Genomic DNA, 20,302 nt, shown 5'->3' on the forward strand with positions numbered 1-20,302 from the left:
TTCCCTGCATTTGGGGAAGCTCTCAAATACACTGGCGTTGAGAATTCAAAAATTCATTGGCAACAGGACAGTATCCAAAAAAGGAAACAAAAACAAGAGGATGAGTCAATCCATCTTAAGATAGATGCCTAAGACAGATAAGGTATAGATGACTCTCTCTTCCTTCTCTGGAATACGTAAGGAACATACTTTTAGACAAGATGACTACCATCCTCAAAGGCATACTGCAACTATGATTGCTTTCATACTGCAAACAGCAGTCAAGGAAATCAGATCAGAAACACTCCTATTCCCTAGTGAAGTTTGAAGTCCGTATTAAATTTTAATTGATTTTTCTTAACCAGTACACATTTTCACCACTCTAGAGTATGAATGACTCTAGCATGGCATCATTCCCTGTCGCTACTTTTTTCCTCTCTTTTTCACCCAAATTTTCTGATCAGGAATCCCCAGTCTTCAATTTGTCACCACTACCCATTACTTACTACATTACTCAGGTACATTTTCTGATTCTAGCAATAAACTTTCCAAAACTGGACTTTGCTACTTGTAAACAAATATTTAAACATTAAGACACTTCCTCTACCCTAATTCACAACGAGCTACTTGCCTGCATTAAAAAGCTCTTCCCATTTTATACATGAGATTACAGTCTAGGCAATAAAACGTCCAAAAAGCCCAAGAATACATGGGCTAGTACACCTTTAAAATGTTCTATGAGCAATAAAAACTAAACACATCACTGTAAATGTATTTAAAACTAAATGTTTCACCTTTACACATAAAATTCCATTTTAATGAAATGCAAAATTATATAGATGCAAAATTACTTGATTTCTTGTGTTATTTCCAATGCTGAATGATTTCTCCATATTAAAAAAAAAAAAAAGACATATCAATTTCCCTTCTGGAAAGGGTAAAGGCTAGACATGTAGAACTAGGGCACGCTCCTTATTAAATGTTATATTTTTGGTAAGCAGCTAGAAGGTTAATGAAGACTCTGAATAATCCCCTACTTTAAAAAGTCCCATGAACCCATTCCAGAAGTTTATAAAACAGTGCATTTTACAGCATAGCCCATGGGTTATGATAATATGCCATCCACAGGTCATGTTCATGCTTGCTTTTTATCCAACACAACAGACTGAAAAAGGTGTGCGACTGATCCACTGCAGTTATTAAAGGGGCTTTTTTTCCATCAACATTATCAATCTTCTCTTACAACCATGTCTGAAATATTTCCAAAATTCCATATGCAACGGCTTTCCATCCCATCTTGTAACAAACAAAAATACCTCACATACTTTTATATTCTTCCACCTTATCTGGAATTTTTTTAAAAGTCCTTGTAGGACATTCTTAGGGTAAGATTCAGTTCATTTTACTTCAGCTACCTTAGTTTAGGCATCTTGCCCAAACCAGTTACATAGGCTTCCTTTGTAGTCAGAGGACAGAAGTATTTTTCCTGTTATCTTTGGAAACGATAGGACTACTGCTCCAGGAGAGATTTGAATGATCTACTACAACTTCTATCTTCTATTTAAAAGTTAATCAAGTTCATTCATTCTAACAGCATGGCAGGATCAGTTAAACTGAACTGTTTTGAAGACTACATAAACTAATTTAGGATTCAATTATTTGAATTCTAAATTTAGAACTGTTAAGGTTATCAGAAAAGACTGTCTTATATAAAAATTTAGATGTTATTCTAAAAAGACAACAAAACAAAATTACAGGTAGATGAATATATACTAACCCAGCTTTTTTTTTCCAGTGTGGGTAATCCTTGTTCCATGGAGCTCCACTAATTACATGGAATCGGTGCTACAAAATCCTACTACAGCTTTTGGAAAGAAAAAACAACTCTACAGGAATTGTTGACTAGTGCTTGCACTTTTCAAAACACCCTTCCAACAGTTTCTGCTGTGACTTCAGTTACTTCAAAGTATATTTAAGTCCACTTTGCTTTGCATCTTAAGACAAAAAACACAAGCGAGAACCTGAAAAGACCCAACACCAAATTAAGAAAAGTATTTTCGTCATTTAAGTCTTCTAATTGTACTTCAGTAATTACATCAATGAGCAAGTTGTTGAATAGTTTCCACGAGGAACATTTGATGGAGATGATATTTGGTGCCCCCTCCCTTCTTAATTAACTCCTTATTCTGGCAGTAAACCCAACAAAGGAGCAGCCAACGTATCTCCTTCAGGGGCTACCGGGTGGAGAACCCCTGGGTCTGGCACTAACTTGGTATTATTGCTCTAATGCCCTCGAATTTAGCTATCAGCATGGGTGGAATACTCCTGAGAGCCATGAAGAATCTCCAGGCTCTGGTAACTTCTGAGGCAGAAGAGAGTATGGAAATCAGTATAGGCCATTTCCCTCTGCTGAGACCAAGGTTTATTGGGGCTAGTGGAACTCCAGGCCAACACCCCTCTGGCATGCAAACACGCACATTGTTAAGTTAGCACAGGCAATGTTTTTTTGATGCTATGTCAGTCACTCAGACAGCAGGAGCTGGAGATAGAATGTAAAGAGCTGCAGGTTACAGGTCAAGAACCATGAGGCCATTTTTCAGCAGAGAAAAATGGTAAATTTGCTGTGGGGTGCAGATCAGAGATTCGTTCCACATTTAGCTTAGCAAATTTCCCGTTGTGATCTACTAACTGCGCCGGAATCATTTTAAAATATCAGAGAGAAAAAGTGCTATTGGCAAAAGAAAAAAAACTATTCTCTGATGACCAGGTGATCTGGTCTGACTTTCTTTCCCCTTGACTCCACATTGCATTTTCATGCCCTTCACACCCATATTGTGTCCCAGATGGAAGCTCAAGATCACTATTCTCAAGATTCAAGGAAGATACTCAACAGACCTGCAACAACATCCAGCCAACGCGTACAGAAAATGCCCTTCTCTGAACCTCTGCTATGCTCCCTTTCCCAAAATAACAGACAATCTGAGAAGCTCCCTGGTAAGGCCCCTCTTTTTCCTTGCCTCAGCGCAGCCATGGGAGCGGGCAGCCCAGCACTGCTAGCAGAAGGTTGGGCTGCGGCTGCCAAGCTCTTCTGCTGGGTGTGCTTATTTTGGGGAGGCCAAATTGTCACATAGCAAAACTGATTCTCCAACTTTTCTGTTTAAACCACTCATTTACTTTACGAAATAAGGAAAGTATTTTCACACACGCTTTGCAGCTTAAAGAATTCACTCTTTTGTTCTGGAGCAGATCACAGAATTTTTTTCCTTATTGTGTCAGGCTGTTGCATAAGTTTACAGGGTGCTTTGAAGACGTCCTCAATTCACTCTCACTTGAAGAAACAGTTTAACGAGCTTTGGAGAGCAGAGTTTGCAAACTGTTTGTGCCAGTTTGCAGTTCTGGGGAAAAGCTAGAGCACTCACGGACTGGCAGAAGCAACTCCCCCCATAGGTAGGCAGCGGCTTGCTCCGTCAACTCACTTTCTGTGTTTTTGTTCTGAGCCCCTCTAAGTTTTCATAGAATTACATCATCACCATTCTGGAGTTTCACAATAGTAAAAAAATCCAATAAAGAGCTTTAAAGCCACTTCCTTTGCTGCAGTTTCTAATCCTGTTTAGATTAACAGAAAGCTAATTTGAAGAAACCACAACTTGTGCTGCGCCCCTAACTTGCTTAATGTCAGTACTCTTCAGTTTTTCAGTGGCATGCCTTTCTGTGTTAGGGGTGGGAGAGCACACAAAGTAAACCAACCCAGAGACACTGCTGACATTTTAGAAAGTTAGTCAAGCAAGAGATTAAGATTTCAATTTATAACACTTCTGTGTTTTTATTATAAAATGATAAATAAACCTAGCAAGGCAGGGAATGTAAATATTTTTGCAGTTGTTTACACTAGGGAAGAGGAAAGGAATTTAACATGCAATTAACCACTTAGGTGATTCTAGATACGTACCATATGTTCTTTGAATTACTTAAAGAACAATATTTCATTTCTATTTATAAACTATTAATGCATTTGAGCTGCTTATAGCAAAATAATTTCAAACTATTTACTCTACACTCTCTCTCTCTTCCCCACAAAGGGACTGGGGCAAGGGAGACACGGGAGATAAAAGAATACTGATATCAAAAAGCTGAATGTATGATCTGCATTGTTCCACAATCCTTAAAACCTGGATTAAAATACACAAAGATATGAAAATTGATTCTATACTGTGCCCTTTGACTGACATTATTTGCACATATGTTTACTTGTAAACATTATAACTACTCTTTAAATTAAAATATAAGAAATATGCAATCAGACAATTTCCCAAGAAGTTCTTCAAGATGTAACACACATGACATGATTAACTGTATATACATACATATGCAACACCTCCCCCCCATTCTACTACCAACTAATACTTTCTATTACTGCCTAAGCTTTAAAGATTCATAAGCCCAAGACAACAAGAATCATATTATCACTGTTTCCTTTGGGTACAGACTCACACCGAAGCCCACGTTTTTTATTCTACTTACCAATTAAACCTAATTTTAAATATCGAGCTGTTCGTTGAGAACAAACATCATGAATGCTGCTTAAGCTAAGCTCTTAGCAAAAAATGAGAAGTATCTTAAGCAATGTTGTAACTGCAAATTATATTTGAATCATGCAAATTATCTGTACCTGCACTGGAAGATGAAATAGCTACTATTTTACAGTAATGCTCATTTATCATCTTTTGTCAGAGCCATTGCAGACAGGGATTTAGGGGATCACAGTTCTAATCCTGAATCAGCCGCACACTAAAGTATGAACTTGAAGAAACTACCTTTATCCCCCCTCTCAGTCTAACTGCCACCTCACGTTAAGCGAGGGTGCTAACAGTGCCTCTCTCTTGTTCTTCTCAGTTTTGACTGCAAGCTTTTCACAGAAAGAACTATCTCCCACCACATCTGAAGAGCATTTCATTTCAGACCCTCTACCCTGTGTTTATGGCAATGATTTATTCAGTTATATCTATCACTATCAAATATAGCTCCCGCACTGCAATCCTGGGGGAAAAAAAAAAGTGACCTGTGAGAATTATATAAAACTAGACAAAGCAATCTGTGTTTACGTATATATGTGTATATATACAAAGATATATCTAAAGCATATATAGCTATTTCAAAATGTTACTAGGAGATGTATGCAACTACTTCCTGCACTGTTCTTTAAAATACTACATGGTAAATACTATCGCTGAAGTATGTTTGAGTTTCGTGTGGCTAACACTTGCAAAAAGAATTTCCTTAAAAGTGTTTCATATCTTACGATATCTGTAAACACTCTGCTGCTGTAGATAGTTGCCCAGTGAATAGTGTCCTATTACCACCGGAAAACAAATCTTCACAGTATTTGCTATCAGCATTTTCTTTATCATAAAATGAACTCGGCTCCAGAAAGACAGAAACCTAAACAAACCTTAAAGGGTGACTTTAAGAGCTTTTGAAAGTCCCAGCATCTACTTTATGACTGACCTCAGCAGGGCACCAAGCTTTTTGAAATGGCTTTTAGCGATTAATTATTTATAGAACTATCACTTCCCCAGAGTTCACTGTGCACTCCTTTATTAAACTTTTCCTCAGACCCAGACTCTTCAACTCAATTTTATAGTATACTTTTAAGAAGGCTCACATGAAGACTAATCCAGGGATTTGCACTTCGTGTAAACAACTTTGGTTTCCAACATGGCAAGGTAAAAAATTACTTTGAAGGGGTTACACAAACTTCAAGAGGTTGAGTAATGACACATGACTTCATCTCTCTTAAAAACACTCCAAAAAAGTGGAACACAAGCAACATCAGTGCCTCTGCAAGTAACTAAAGAGAGAGAAAAAGTAGAAAAGCAATCATCTGTGAAGGCTCTCTGCCTTTACTATCAAATTGATATCTCTATGATCTACAGCAGTCATTTCTTTAAAACTGCATATAAGGGAGATTATAGACCTGCTGGATGACTGCTTCCCTCTTCAACAAATCATGGAAAAAAAAATGACAAGAGTTTAAAAGATTGGGTACTAACCATAATCACATTTTCTGTAAATTAAACCATTTTTCTCTCCTACTATCTGCTCACTCATAAGAAACAGATGATCACAGTCTCAGTTTCAGTTATATTTTTTTAATAAAGGTTTTCAGTATCAGAACATACTTTGGTGCGCCCACATAATTTTCTCTTTTAAATTCCATTTCCACAACTTTCCTCAAAGGTCGTGTTTCCAAACCTATTAACTTTCTAAAACTGCTTCCCTGCATTTCTTCCAATTTCTCTACATCTTTTCAAGAGGTAGACACCTACTACAGGACACAACATTACCCACTGATAACCCCCAACACCAAATACTAAAATATATTAAAGAAACAGATATTATTTTCTTTAACAGCATCCCCTGAATAAAATCAAACTCTTTTGACATTTATTGTTCTTTAAAGACTTAGGTATTAGACCTCTTAGGCCTCTGCAAGGCCTCCTGTCCCTCAAGAGGGTCAACAGCACCTCACAGTTTGGTGTCATTAGAAATCTTGCTAATGGTGCATTCAACTCCCGCATCCAGATCTTTGATAAATATATTGAACAGGACTGGCCCTGGAATTGCACCCTGGGGAACACCACTGGTGACTGGTTGCCAGTCAGATGTAGTTCCATTCACTTACAGCCCTTTGAGCCCTGTTCTTCAGCCAGTTCTTCACCCAGCGCACCGTGAACCCGCTCATCCCACCGTTGTGCAACTTGTCCAGAAGGATGCTGTGAGGGGTAGTATCAAAAGCCTTACTAAAATCCAGAAAAACTACATCCACCACATTCCCTTCATTAGGTGACCTTATCATTGAAGGATATCAAATTAGTTAAACAAGACTTTCCCTTTGTGACCCCCTGCTGACTGTGCCTGATGATTGCATTAGTCTTTAAATGCCTTTCAGCAGTACCCGGCATAATCTTCTCCATAATTTTTCCAGGAACTGGGGTTAGATGAATAGGTCTGTACTTCCCCAGGTCTTCCTCACACCTTTTTTGTAACTTGGAATAACACTGCCTGGCTTCCAGTCATCAGGGACTTCCCCAGACTCCCAAGACCTTTGATAGATGATAGAGAGGGGTCCTGCCATGACATGTCAGTGTCTTTGGTGCAGCCTCTCCAATAACTACATAATGTCTTCTGAATCATCATACTTAGCTATTTTCCAGTTCCAGCAAATACCTGGCAGCCTTCCTCTTTCTGATGCATTGTTTTTAATGATTACTGATGATTTGGGTTTTTAAGCTGCTTGAAATACACACAATTTTACTTCTGGCTCATTACAGATTATCCTGTCTTCCGTTTTTCACACTTTTATATGGCTTCTACTTCACTAATAACCTCCTTTTCCCAGATATTCAAACATATAGTCTTTTTCTCCCACTCAGTTCTTTTCAGCATCTCATCTATTAGCACCATAAATTTTATTCCCTCATCCTCAACCCAGTACTAGTCATTTAAAAGCTCTTTTGCCAACATCACTAATTCTACCTTTTAGCTGTTCCTTTTCATTTCCTTTAACCTAGCTTTCAGTTTTGTTTATGTTCTAAGGTTACATTAGTTTAACTTAATAAATCTAAGACAAATTTGGGAAGATTTTAGATAAAATAAATATGATGGAAGCCACTACTTCGCCTTCCTTACCAATAATTTCAAGATTTATGTTCACCACTTGAGTAAAGCTTTCAGAATTCAAAACCACTTCTACCTTCAGAGGTTAAGGGTTATCACTTATTTAAGTGACTGTACAACTGCCTCTCTGCTTGCTCAATCTATTTATTCTTTTTATAAGGTGTTACTGACATTCACACGAAATGTTATACAGGACCAGAGTTATAACTTCACATTAGTAGTCACTCCAAAGCCCTAACAAGAAATCCTAAGACAACAGATGGCACAACCACACAGACAGCAGATTCAATAACAAGAAACTTCACTCAAGCTGTCAGCCAGCCCTCAGTAGGCTGAGGAATAGGCCTGTTAAAAACAATACTCTCTGCACTGTGGCACCACTACTGACGGTGATCATGTTCAGTACAAGACTGCAGTTCAGAACTTCAGAAATCATGCTGTCTCCATTTTGGCCTCTGGCTTACCTAACACAACTCAGTATGAGGTCAGGTGACCTTCAAACTCCTAAGAAAAGGCTCCTAGGAAGGAAAAAGAGGCATACAGCTGCTCTTACGCTTTCAGGGGTTCTTCAACAACAACAAGAAAAAGGGTCTTGGACACAGGTTGACAATGTGTAATGCAGAAACTATTTTCTCTGTGCAGAGAAGCTAGTTCTCTCTGCCTAGTGACACCAACTCCTCTCCAGCTGACCAACCTCCCAGATGGCTTTATATATGCCTGGTTAATGAAATCTTTATGTCCTCAGCACCCATGGCAAGCCACATCTTCCTGCAGTGCCTGACAGCCTTCCTGAGCAAGCACTCCAAATGTTAGGTTGCATCTCATACATCGATTTCCTTTGTCAGGAACATGACAGACACAATCCCAGCAAGTTAAAACAAGGACCTTGGTAGAGCCTTCCAAGGTCAGGATCCCTGTCTGGGCAGAGTCCCCCCAGCTGCAGGAAGAAGAAAGACTAACAACCACATCGGTGATACACCATTTTTCATACACGTCTTCCCTCCAGGGTATCTGTAACAATACTGGCCTTGTTCTCTGTTGGCAAACTCGGCTGGATAACGTACTTGGTCTCACAGGTGTTTTGGTCTTTCCAATCGCTAGCAACCATACCCATCAAGAAGTTCTCATGCTGCCAAAGAAACCTGCACTCTGAACAACAGTATATAAGCATAATTAAACCTGTAGCCTGATGTAAATTTTAGGCCACCAGTAGAGGTGGTCCTTCTGAACTAATATGTACTTAACATGCTAAAGCAAAAAGGTATATAGCAAATTATTTAGTGTTCCAAAAAAATATCAAAAGGCTCCCTACATACCAACATGTTCCCTCCTATCAAATATAATTATAATGATGTGTGTGGGTTAATTCCAACATTGCACTTTGTATTCAAGTACCAGACAAGAAATTCTTCTGTTTCTGGAAGAAAATCTTACTGGAAGGCCACGCAAGTTTTAAAAAAAAAAAAAAAAAAAAAAGGCAAAAGGGACTATTTGGCAGTCATCTAAAAAAGAACCTTGATTCACTATGCCTCACTCTTCAAAATGCTTTCTCCTCACAGTCCAAAGTCAAACCAGCATCTCCCACCAAATTTCCAGATTAGAATGAAGGAAGGTTACTATGAGAACAGACAATTAATATGTTAGTTCATACTACTTTTTTTTAAATAAGAGTCAATAATTCAAGCTAATTCAATATTTCACAAAGAAAATTCAGGTATAATGATTTGGTCAGCTGGTGTTTACTGTAAAACCACTTCATTACTGCGAGCTCTTCCCTGTAACTGCAGGAGGCTGCAATCTCCACTGTCACGGTAGAGCCTGTTTACCCTGCGTCTCACTTTTTTTTACCATATTGAACCAAAACCCACAGCAGGGGATAGGAATTATTATGCTTGGCTCAGGACTAACAATGGCATATCATTAAGTTTTGATGACTGTCTCACAGGAAAGTAGTTTTCAAGTCTGAACCTGGGGGACAGGCAGGGGACTAAGCAACTTTGATCATGTCTCAGGTTGATCAAAGGGTCATCTGATCCTTTTTTAAAAGTGTGGGCATCCTGGAGACAAAGGTAGAAAAGACCAGGGGAGATACTCTAAAAGCAGACAGTGTTATCAATTGCAAGGCAGGCCATAGTAAATGGAAACTGGCTTCACAAGAGATGAGAAATAAGCTATGATTTGAAGAAAAGTTTTGAGCAAAAGCCAAGTACCAAATTCCCCACTGTGATTTTGACACCGAGTACATTCAGGAAGAAATGGCAGGAAAATGTGTGGTCATTATTATTTGCTTTATCTTGCTTTCTTAGAAGAGTCAGAAGGAAGACTGATTGCTTTTCAAAGGCATCGAAAGCACTCAAGAATCCAGCTTGGACAAAATTTCTATTCCTTTTCCAAAATCAGTAACACAAATCTCCTCTGGCAACAGAGCTGCCAGACACTACAAAAACAGGCAGATACATTTCCTTGCCCCCTGCCTGGCAGTCATCAGCTTCTGGATTCGGTAATAAAGCAAAGAAATCCCAGTGGAATTTCATCCTCCAGGAGCCAGCAGCAAACACTGTGTACTTTTGAACAGATAAGCAATGGCCAGCCAGAAATGGAGATTTGCATTCTTCAGTTAAACATAGTGTCGTGGCGTGCTGTTTCTCTGTGCTTCTGTCTGTCTACAGCCTGCTCCACTCTTCCTTCCTCCCTTGCACGTGTCCTGCAACTGTCTATGTCAATGCAGCCAATGTAAATACTACTGCATGCAGTGCCAACTGCCCCAGTGTCTCTAAAACCTATTTGAATGGCAAATACGGACTCCAACAGGATTGTCTTCCCACCATTCCTCCTACTGTTGAATTGAAAGACACGATATTTGCTGAGGATGATGCTTCGTTTTACCTTGAAATAGGTATCATCACAAAGAAAAAACAGCATTTACTTACTAGGTGTAGTTTATGTGCCCTGTTTTGAAAGTATTTTAACAAAAAGTTCAGAGGGCTGGAGCCCCTCTGCTATGGGGACAGGCTGAGAGAGTTGGGCTTGTTCAGCCTGGAGAAGAGAAGGCGCCGGGGAGACCTTATAGCACCTTCCAGTACCTGAAGGGGCTACAAGGAAGCTGGGGGGGACTTTTTACAAGGACCTGTAGTGACAGGACAAGGGGTAACGGGTTTAAATTGAAAGTGGGGAGGTTTAGATTAGATATCAGGAAGAAGTTCTTCATGAAGAGGGTGGTGAAGCATCCCGGAGAAGCTGTGGATGCCCCATCCCTGGAAGTGTTCAAGGCCAGGCTGGATGAAGCTTTGAGCAACCTGGTCTAGTGGAAGGTGTCCCTGCTCATGGCAGGGGGGTTGGAACTAGATGATCTTTAAGGTCCCTTCCAACCCAAACCATTCTGTGATTCTATGAAAAAGATGAATACAAATTTTCCTGTTATCTGAGCTGTGCCTCAGAAAGACAGAAATTCATCTGCTGAGGATACATGTTGTGGCGTTACTTCAGAAAACAAGTCTGTAAAATGATATTGAAGCCCAAGTACATTCAGAGGATATTTACTAAGTCATCTGTCAAGAGCAGCATAAGGGAATTAAGGTTTATCAGGAGGCAATAAGGGATGCTTATGCATCCTGACAGACCACGTTACTACAGAAAATCATGTTAACGCAGTTAAGATCTTCACTAAGGAAGAACTACTTTTACCCAACATCACTAAAGATATAAAAGCGTGACTTAGCAATTCATAATTGCATTTAAACCTATAGAGAGCAGATAAAATTCAAATAATCTAAATATTTTCTTTTCTCTACGAGCCATATATGTACCTAACCAAATGACAGATGAAAATAAAAGCTGATCTCTCCTACTATATTTCAATGTCTAGCTCAAACTAAATGGAAGGAAGGAATATACTGTCTTCACTTAATGAAAAAAACTTTTACTTTCAAGGCATTTATATTTTTATCTGGACTACAAATTAAACTGAAAACATCTTAAATTTGGAGGAAAGAGCTGCAAAAGACAGCAAACTAAATTACAGACATTAATTACTCTACAAAGCACTGATGTCCTAATGTAATTTCTCACTAAGTTTTACTGAAATGTAAATGGTATTACCATTCTCAACTAGATACACTAGTTCTACATTGAATAAATGTAAAGAACACAGCCTTTCTGACAATTGAAAAGTTCACAGTACATTTTGCTGGGATAAAGTTCCAGGCCAAAACTTGCTGTCCCTCTTCATATTGAGGCTATGCTCATTTTAAGATGTTACATTCTTTTGAAGGTAACAGCTAAATAAAAAAATATTTTAAATGGAACAAGAAAAAGCAGGCTCACTTTCAAAGCAGGTAATTGTTCTGTTCACTGGATAACTAACACCGGCGGAGGAACAGTCTAAAACATCCCTTGTAAAAATGGCAAGAAGTCAGGCATCCTACTCTGAGGAGATCTTGCTTCCACTTCTCTTGGCTTTGCCAGGCCAGTAAAGACAACATGATTCCATTGAGGAAAGGGCTGAAGCATGGATCTCCTAACACCCTTCTCAGAGAACGAGTCACGTTTTTGCTAAGGAGAAAAGTACATTTTCTGAGAAGCAGAAAGCAGAGAAAGGAGCTGGGTGACCAAAGTGTCAAACAGTGATTTGGGCCGTGGTCTGGCTGGGAATGCAGCTCCAGACAGCCCAGGAAATCCCATGTCTATCGTCTATGCAAACTGCAGCTTTGGATGTCACATGAAGTCCAGAACAAATGCACGATTAGTCATGATGAAGATGAAAATGACATAGTGCAGTAGAACTCAAGACTTTAACATTTTCATATACCACATGAAAGGATAAAGAAGTGACTTGCCAAAGGTCACAGCAGCACAGTGAGAAAAACTCACTTCCAAGTCCTGCTTCACACTGACTTGTCCTCACATGCTGCCACTGACAGCATAAAAGCACCAACACAGCACAGGGCTTTGCTGCCTTTTACAGTCCTTTGCAATGCTAGAATAAGCCCTCTTTCCAAGGTATTGTTTCCAGTGCCTTCCTTAACAAGAAACTAAAAGAAAAAGTAATCAAGTTCAGCACGACGAGACTACACTTGTACACAAATGGGTACATTAATTAATTCTTGATCTTTAGCTGAAAACTTCTAACATTTTACTCTCTGGATAAAGAGGCTGAAAGAAAGTGAACTCTTTCAACTTTACACAACGATGAGCCTGTGAGCATGCAGGGCAAGGGGCAGGGAGAGGTAAGGGTATAAATGTGCTATCAAAGAAAAGGTATAGCTTATAAAGTCAGTACGTTTCTACTCACTGTGTTAGGTACATATGGCAATCCATAAACTTTCTCCTGTGTTTCCTTTAGAATGTCTGTGGTTGACTTTTTCAGAGGATGTTTCCCATGGTAGATTTGGTCCAAGGCAGCATAAAATACCTGAAGAGAGAAAATATGTTTATCTTTGGCACATCACATTGGCATTTGACAACTGAAAAAGACAAATAGGAGAGAGAGTGAGACAGTTTCTTTGAGTACACCAACCACCCCCATCATAAATCCGTGCTTAGGTCACTAAGACCACTGGCAGTACTAAACCATCTGCATTTTTAAATTAAATTAAGACCTGTCCCTAAAGCCCTGAATCAGTCTCCCTTTTCAAAAGCAGTAATTTTAAATAGATTTAATAAAAAGTCTTAAAAGTTATTTGAGTGGACACAGCCAAATAAGCTATTCCAAGACACGTGCATGCAGCCACGAGAACACATCACACCTGCAGGGGCAAGTTACAGCCCAGACAGTGCAAAAGCAGCTGCACATGGAGCTGCTGTTGCCCCCGAGTTTCTGCTAGAGCACTCCAACAGCGCAGTGCTAAGGCTACAAAAGATGCTTCCTTTACTTTAGCTCTCACAATCAGAGCAATAAACGGCTGCAGTGTAAGATTAGTCTGAGATCACACTGCACCAGGAGGGTCCCCTGTCAGAGGTACGAGCTGGTTCACAGGCCATTTTTGTGCAGAAGCATGTGAACAACAGCAGAACAGCGATGAATGACTAAGTTACAGAAGTGTTTGGAAATCAGGAAAGCAGCATCAAGAAAAAGACTTTTCAAGCAAAGATAACAAAGCAGAGTATCTGGCACTTCAACAGTAAACATGAAATAGTCCTGGACAGAAGACAATGCCAAGGCTCAGCGTGTGCCATCACTGAAAAAAACTGCAGCATTTAATTTATTTTAATATCAAGATTTCCTATTCTGTGGAAGTGCAGGAAAGACAGAAGAGGACATCCACTGCTGTGCAACCCAAGATATTGTGAGGATGCTCAGAGGGCTAGAGCAGCTCTGCTACGGGGACAGGCTGAGAGAGTTGGGCTTGTTCAGCCTGGAGAAGAGAAGGCTCCGGGGAGACCTTATAGCACCTTCCAGTACCTGAAGGGGCTACAAGGAAGCTGGGGGGGCCTTTTTACAAGGGCCTGTAGTGACAGGACAAGGGGGAATGGGTATAAATTGAAAGTGGGGAGGTTTAGATTAGATATCAGGAAGAAGTTCTTCCCGGAGAGGGTGGTGAGGCACTGGAACAGGTTGCCCAGAGAAGCTGTGGATGCCCCATCCCTGGAAGTGTTCAAGGCCAGGCTGGATGAGGCTTTGAGCAACCTGGTCTAGTGGAAGGTGTCCCTGCCCATGGCAGGGGGGTTGGAACTAGATGGTCTTTAAGGTCCCTTCCAACCCAAACCATTCTGTGATTCTATGATTTGTGAGAAGTTTGATGGATCCAGATACTTCAACCAGAATTCAGGTCAGACCATCTTCTGGAAGGCATATTTCACAGGAAAAATTACAGTAGGGAGCCTCAAAAAGCTTTTGTGCAAGGGATGAAGCAAAAAATTGGCTAGAGAGTCAGGCCCAGTCACACTCCCAGGGACACTGCAATACCATTCCACATGAGATAAACACAACGTTTTAGGAATTATAACCATGAAATACAGAAATTCTATGGAGAAAAGGTTGTCTGAAGGCATTCTCCATCCATGGAGAACGAATGTTTTATACAATCTGAGTAACACAACCCCCTCAATCTGTGAAAATATGAAATTTTGGTACAAAAAACATTCTGAAGTATCTAACAATTTATCAGAATTCAGCATTTATTTTATTTGGGCTGGACAAAACATATATTTTCACCAAAATAGTGACTGTTTTAAAAGGACCACATTCCTTCAGTCTGAATAACCTCTCTTTTAACTTACAGAATTTTGATAAATTCTTTGGCAGTGTTTGTTGACAAATGATAAAGGCGTAAATTTATTTCTCCCCCCCACCCCCCCCCCCCCCCCAAGAAAAACTGAGGGCTATAAGGAGAGAGGTCAAGAAGCCATGACTTTTAGGAGCTTCTTCCGAATTTCCTGCTTGATTCCTACATGCCTAAATAGGAGAAAAGAGGTCAGTAAGACCTAAATTTGCACAATCCGCCATTAATGACGTTGCAAGTTTTGTGTCCCAGGTGGCAACACTGAACAAGAGATGCAAGCACTTAACATTGCCCATCTACAAACCCAGAGTAAGTAGCAAGTATCTGTTCAGAGGATAACTCCATGAAGACATTGCACCAAATGGCAAACAATAGAGTACTTTGGTTTTTAAACTAGAATTTGCAGGGGGATTTGAAATTTTCCATCATTATATTGTTAACATGATAAACTAAAAATCTAAAGAGAAACCTATACTAGATTGTAAAAACTACAATATTTTTTACTCTTAACTTAGAAGAGAAAGGCTTCACAATGCCTGTTCTTGTACTTCTCACCCTCTGAGCTGCTGTCTAGAATCCTGGTTCATTTTTTAAACAAAGTTTAACAAAAGCTGCAGCATTTATGGTAGTAAGGGTGACTGAGAGTATGACCAAGAGTAAGTACCATGAATAGATCTGAAAATGACCTCATGTAACAGTCCTACAAAACTCACTTGCTCCTGTCACCTTAGGCCTTTGTGACTCTCTACAGGAGTAATTTCACACTGACTTCCCTCTCCTCCCCCCAAAACCCAAACCAAACATGAGGAACTCCAGCATCTGACAACAGAATTTAGCATCTTGCTTCAGCACCACCTTGATTCTCTTTTTTCCTGTCTCCCAGCTCTGTTAGGACCTGTTTGCAGTTGCTCTTCAGTGTTCCTCACGAGACGGAGCAGACTGCACTGCAGTGGACCTTTTCTGAAGTAAAATTTGGAGTCAGGCAGTTCGTGGTCAGGGACCTGGAGCAAAAGCTCAGCTCCCAGCTAGGCAGTAGGGAAATGTCAGCTGAAGGCCAGTGAAAGGGACTGCCTACGAAACAACTTGGTGATAGGGAAATAAGTCACTGAGGCCAGCTATAAGCTTTCCCCAGTCCTGGCACATGCAAAGCGTGGGAAGAAAGCTGTGAGCCAGGCCACCTGGACAGCATAGTTTAAAAAATAAAAATCCATCCCTGAAAATAAACTTGGATGAACTTTATAGCCATAAGCATTCCCATCTACAAACCACAGCTCTGTGTGTTTACACAGGCCTTTGAAATGGGAAAGGGAAACAAATCCCAGGACCACAGGATTTTAGGTGATACTGCTGAGGAGCGTGCAAACACTTAATATTAAGCAGTAGCTAGAAGATCATTTCTAGTTTCAGTAAAGCCCATTCCCCATAAGACCTAAGAATATAAAACAGTTATCCATCTTCATACGGTCTCTCTATTTTGCACTGACATTGGTATTTATTAGGTTAACTTGATTCCTGTTCTTTCTAGCTCTTTGTCTGCTTAACAGCATTAATGTGTAAAAAGCTGAGCATATTCAAGTGAAGTTATTACTGACTGAAAGACTCTGGGACTCAGTCTACATGGCAAAAGCCCTATAAGATGATGCATGGATCCTCCTATCTTTCCTCCTGAGTAACTGATTACGTGAGCTGGAAGAAAATGCAGAAGTATTATAGTTATGATGAAAAACCAGCATCATTTCTTATTTTCACAAGCCAATAGACTTATTTTCTGAGCAGACCATAAAAGAACCCTTAGACATGTTCTCCACTGCAGGAAAATTTGTTAGCATTTTTCTTTCTTTTAAAGGTCAAATATGGCTTACAGCATAGCATCTAGTTGACAATATAGAATATATTCTTTGCAGGGTCTGAAGGAAAGGTATTATAGTCATTATTCACAGTTTTTTCAGGAATATGCATTAGTACATATATACACTTTGGCATCTGCAGATTGAAATGTATGTTTTTCTTCAATGAATACTTTTAAATCTGCATGAATAACAATACACACTTCTACAAAGGAATGTATGAACTTTATATTTGCCATTCAGTCAACTTCTCTGGGACGTTTTGTCTGAATTAATAAATAGAATGGCTCTGCCAGTCTGTCTCTTTGAAATGTGTGCATACTTCTGTGGGTATACCATTTGGAATCTCTTAAAAACATGGTGCTGAAAGTAGGAAATGAATAATATTATTCAATGTGTCATTGTGGTCATTTGGCAGTGGTTGAGACTGGTTGAACATTAGTTACACAAGAGTAACTTGAGGGCAAGCAGCCTGCTTAATCACTGCAGCATTGCCAACACCAGTCAATCATTGGGCGCCTGCAGGAATTTCAGCCCATCAGACTTGGGTGTTCTCTTCCCAGCTCTAAAGCTGAGGGGTATGGAGTCACTCTGGGACAGACCCTACAGAAACCCCAGGAGCAGACAAGGGCCAACAGAGGCAGGGGAATTGCACAGCCCACCCCATGGGACTGATGCAATGACCCGTCCTTGAGCTACTTCTGGAGCACACCATCTCCCCTGCAACAGGACAGGGGGGCCATGTCACTTGTTAATATGCCTGTGATTTTAAAGTGTTCTCGGTATCCAAGCCCATTCAGCCCCCACACTGTCAATTTGGTCTCAAACCTTGACCCTTGACAAGATTATAGCAAATAGATATTACAAGTCAAAAAGAAACCTGTTGGATCTGTATAAAGCTGTTATGGACACACCAGTAAAGAATGGGTGCATGTGAAAGCACTTGATCATCACTTTGGTACTTACTAGTCTGTACATTGTCAAATTATTCTGTGTTGGTGGACTTCATGAACAGAAGTCCACCACTAAGCATTCTCAGTATAAATTTTATTTTAATCCAGAATTGGTTTGGGTTTTTTTTTTTTTTCCTCCTATGTCAATTAAATATATTCTTGCCCATGTTCTTTCTGGATTCTTAGTTATACTTATATGAGAACCTTTCAAAGCCAGGAGTATGCATTTAAAAATCAGACCTGCAGACAGGGTGCAGTTATTTTCATGTCACAGAGGTATAGCCACAGGTAGCACCTTCCTTGTTCACATCTGCACAGCCAGCACTGGCCAATGACAGCCAGTGCTGTGCTGAAAGCACAATTCAAAAATCCGTTAAGTTTAACCAATGAAAAATAGTTGTATAGACCGAAAAGAGGGTTAAGTCTGGTTTTGATTAGTGCAACTGACATGTTTACATTTACAGGTCCACACTCCAGTATTCTTATTAGTTTTAAATCGCTATAAATACTGCACAGAGCTAACTGTAAATATTTAACTAAGTTTTACTTTTAAATCAACTTCAGTTAACCAGAGTAACTCATGTTTGTACACAGGGCTGCAATCATTCAGGCACTTTTTAAAGCGAAGATTTACGAAGATCTGATCTTTAAATTTGTTTCTTTCCACATCTCAAAAATAATGACTAACCTTTATTAAGGTACTAGCAGAGTTATCTTAAACACTAAGTCAACTGTAAAAATGAAAATTATATGATTCTAGCTTAAGGTAAAACAAGGAAAATGAAATCATAAAAACACACAGCAGAAGCTTGTAGCATACCAAATGCAGCTGAAATCTTACTGTAAAAAAAATCCCATTGTCTGGATGCTGATGCTGCTGTTCACATCTGAGAACTGCTGCTACAGGACTGAAAAAAACTAAATATCTATTTTAGATAGAACCCTAATTTCCTTTCCTTCCTTTGAAGAAAGGCAACACTAATAGTTTCTTTATGGGAATGACTAATCAATAAGACCTACTCACAGAAAACAAAGATTTATTAATTTAATTATTGCTTCTAACACAGTGAGAGAGAAGTCTTACAGCCTTATAGCTCAGCCACCAATTTTGATGGCAGTAACGTGTGGCCACTTTCATACTGGAGTGGAAGAAGACAAGGAGCTCAAATCACATTCTAGTAAATAAATGAGTTGGTCAGATTTTACTAAGGTGGTCTGTATCTCTCAATCCTGCTACACTTCTGTGGTCCAAAGGTAAACAACACTTATTCTACTGCAAGCTGTACTTAAGTGATACTGTTAATTTAAGAACTCAGACTTAAATCACATTTGGGAATTCAGATAACCCAACCATTTTCAAGAGCTGTGGTTTTCAAGATGGTTGGAGCAAGTCCAGAGGAGGCCACGAAGATGCTCAGAGGGCTGGAGCACCTCTGCTATGGGGACAGGCTGAGAGAGTTGGGCTTGTTCAGCCTGGAGAAGAGAAGGCTCCGGGGAGACCTTATAGCCCCTTCCAGTGCCTGAAGGGGCTACAAGGAAGCTGGGGGGGGCTTTTTACAAGGGCCTGTAGTGACAGGACAAGGGGTAACGGGTTTAAATTGAAAGTGGGGAGGGTTAGATTAGATATCAGGAAGAAATTCTTCACAGAGGAGGTGGTGAGGCACTGGAACAGGTTGCCCAGAGAAGCTGTGGATGCCCCATCCCTGGAAGTGTTCAAGGCCAGGCTGGATGAGGCTTTGAGCAACCTGGTCTAGTGGAAGGTGTCCCTGCCCATGGCAGGGGGGTTGGAACTAGATGATCTTTGAGGTCCCTTCCAACCCAAACCATTCTGTGATTTCATGATTTAGCTTTAAGCAGACAGCACAGAATCCCTTCACAAAAACAAACATGAAAATCAATATTAAAATGAATTCATTCAGCTAATTTGCATATATTTATAGAACTTGTACATTAAATTTGGTGAAATTATAAGAATTAAAATATGTTCTGTAAATTCGAGAGAGAGAGTAGAGGCAAGAATGCAAAGAACATACCTGGAGTTGCATATCAGCTGCAGCACACACCTTTTTGGATTCACATAGTCTGGACACCATGTTCTTTGGTAGTGGCTTGAAGTAAAAAAACCAAAGTTAGAACATATTTAGAATTGTTGTATATTTGTAAATATTATGCTTACTGCTCGAAAAGGCTAAAGACGAAAAGAAGAAAAAACTCCTAGTGGTAATTAAAACATATTTGAAGTGCCTTGCATTGAGGAAGGGAATCTCATTTGCTAAACAAAGCATCAGATGGGCAATTAAGATATCGGCAGTTAAGTTTGTTTTTCTATAAATTGATCCTATGTTTCCTTATATGCCTGATAAAAATATTATGACTACCTTTAGAGATAAAGAACAGGTGAGGCAGTTCAAGTCCTCCCAGCTCATCCATCTTTAAAAGCAGATGTTATAATAGTTTCTCCTGTTGGTCTTTGAGCATAATTCTCTTAGATTTACATGGAGGCCCATGTAACTCCCACTGAGTTGGCACGGTTCAACTGGGACAGCATCAGGCCTACCTTAACCCACATAAAAATGTTTGGTCATACTGAACAATAAATATCTCCCCTTTGAAATTTTTAACCAAG

The 20,302-nt window shown here is 39.7% G+C and overlaps 1 protein-coding gene across 1 annotated transcript in view; it reads right to left on the minus strand.

The window, feature by feature from the left end:
• MIPEP (mitochondrial intermediate peptidase) overlaps positions 1-20,302 on the minus strand; it is a 72,422-nt gene that overhangs the window by 12,248 nt on the left and 39,872 nt on the right. The window contains exons 14-15 of the mRNA XM_010161070.1: positions 19,710-19,784; positions 12,947-13,066 (exon numbers count right to left, since the gene is read on the minus strand). Of these exons, the coding sequence (XP_010159372.1) occupies positions 12,947-13,066; positions 19,710-19,784 (195 nt within the window). The remainder of the gene's footprint in view (positions 1-12,946; positions 13,067-19,709; positions 19,785-20,302) is intronic.

Source organism: Eurypyga helias, unplaced genomic scaffold, assembly GCF_000690775.1.
Source record: "Eurypyga helias isolate BGI_N326 unplaced genomic scaffold, ASM69077v1 scaffold2611, whole genome shotgun sequence".
Taxonomy (NCBI): domain Eukaryota; kingdom Metazoa; phylum Chordata; class Aves; order Eurypygiformes; family Eurypygidae; genus Eurypyga; species Eurypyga helias.